General features: G+C 38.1%; 1 protein-coding gene across 1 annotated transcript in view; it reads left to right on the forward strand.

Annotated features, from left to right (window-relative positions):
* The window catches only part of BORCS8 (BLOC-1 related complex subunit 8), a 4,338-nt gene extending 2,953 nt beyond the window's left edge, over positions 1 to 1,385 (forward strand). The window contains exons 4-5 of the mRNA XM_015616012.2: positions 33 to 140; positions 944 to 1,385. Of these exons, the coding sequence (XP_015471498.1) occupies positions 33 to 140; positions 944 to 986 (151 nt within the window). The 3' untranslated portion in view covers positions 987 to 1,385. The remainder of the gene's footprint in view (positions 1 to 32; positions 141 to 943) is intronic.
* The last annotated feature ends 395 nt before the right edge of the window (positions 1,386 to 1,780 follow it).

Consider the following 1,780-nt stretch of genomic DNA (forward strand, 5'->3'; position numbering starts at 1 on the left):
TCCCACTTTTCCCACTTTTCCCACTTTTCCAGCGCCATCAAGAACATGACTGACAGCAGTGTTTACTTCAAGAGCATCGACAGCCTCCTCAAACATTCCATAGCCATGAAGGAGCAGCTCAACGCCGCCCAGGGCCGCAGGTATCCACCAAAATCCCGGGAAAAGAATTCCAGGATTATCCAGGATATCATTCCCAGCTTTTTTCCCGTTCCCCTGGGGTGAAAAAAGCAGGTTTTTAGGGAAAAGTGGGGAAAAAAAATCAAATTTTAGGGAGGTTTGGTTGTGTTAAAGGGGAGGGGTTTGGAATTTTGGGATGTTGGGATTGGGAAGGGGCTGCTCTGATCCCAATTTTTTTTTTGGGTAGAATTCCTAAAGAATTGGTAGAAGCTCCTGAAATAATCCTGGAGAGGTTTGGGTGATCCTGGTGGATTTGAAGCTCTGGAATTTGCAGATTTTTGGGATTTATTTTTTGGATTTTTGGGGGATTTTTTAATTTATTTTTTACTCTTTTTTTTTTTTTAGTGGAGTTTTTTAATTTTGGGGAATTTTTAATTTTTTTGTAAATTTTGGGGATTTTTTTGTGGGGGGATATTTGGGATTTTTTTGGGAGATATTTTTAGGATTAATTTTTATTTTTTTCTTTTTTTTTTAAGGGATTTCTTTTATTTTTTGGGGGGGATTTTTTAATTTTTAGCAATTTTTTTCTTTTTTGGGGGATTTTTCATGTGGTATTTTTTGGGGGATATTTCATGATATTTTTTTCCTTTGGGATTTTTTTAGGGGTCATTTTGGGAGGGGGGATTTATTTTTTAATTCCTTGAGGGATTTTTTTGGGGATTTGTTTTGATTTTTTGGGATTTTCCACAATTAGCTTCACAAAACCCCCAAAATTCCCAAAATTTTCATACAGCTGCATCTGACTTTTCCCATTTTTTTCCCACAGCACCATCACCCCCCAATCCAAAAATCCTCCAAGCACTTCCTGATTTTTTTCCATCCTCAATTTCCCAACCTTGGGAAGAAGCGGAAAATCCACAGGTAGAGACAAACCCTGGAATTCCCAGGAAAAAAAAAAAAAGCTGGAAAATCCCAAATCCTGCTTTTTGGGACCTCTTTTCCATGGGAAAACCAAAAAAAAACTGGATAGTTTTGTGTTTATCCTAAAAAAAAAAAACCCCAAACTCATTCTTTGGGATTTTTCCATAAAAAAAAAAAAAAGCTGGAATGTGAGAACACTCCAAGCTTTTGTTGAGGAGGAATTCTCCAAGGAGAAGCTTTTCCAGAGGGTGCCAAGGAATTTCTGGATTTGGTTTTAATGAGGATGAGAATAAAAAGGAGGAAAAAAAAATCCCCAAAAAAACCTCAACAACAACAAGAAAAATTCCTTTGAAATGTTTGAAACTTTTCTCCTGTCGCCGTGGGAGCTGCTTTTTGTTTTTTCCCGAGGTCATGGAGCAAAAAAAATGTGGAATTTTGGGTTTTTCAAGGGAGAAAAGGAATTATGGCATTCCTTAAAATCCTAAAAAATAAAACAAAAACCCAAACCAGGATTTATTTTATTTTTCCTTTGTCTCTTGGTTTTGGAGGTGACTGGAAAGAGGCAGAGCTTTGGTGTGTGGATCCCTCCTGGATCCGGGGTTTTCCAGGGATGCAGGACTCGGAATTCCAGGGGAATTGTTCTTGGGATAACAACTGGATTTTGGGATAATAGCAGTGACACCCCAAACTCCTTCTCTGACACCCCAAATCTGCTTTTTCCCACCCCAAATCTGATTTTTTC

Source organism: Parus major, unplaced genomic scaffold (genome assembly GCF_001522545.3).
Source record: "Parus major isolate Abel unplaced genomic scaffold, Parus_major1.1 Scaffold325, whole genome shotgun sequence".
Classification (NCBI taxonomy): Eukaryota; Metazoa; Chordata; class Aves; order Passeriformes; family Paridae; genus Parus; species Parus major.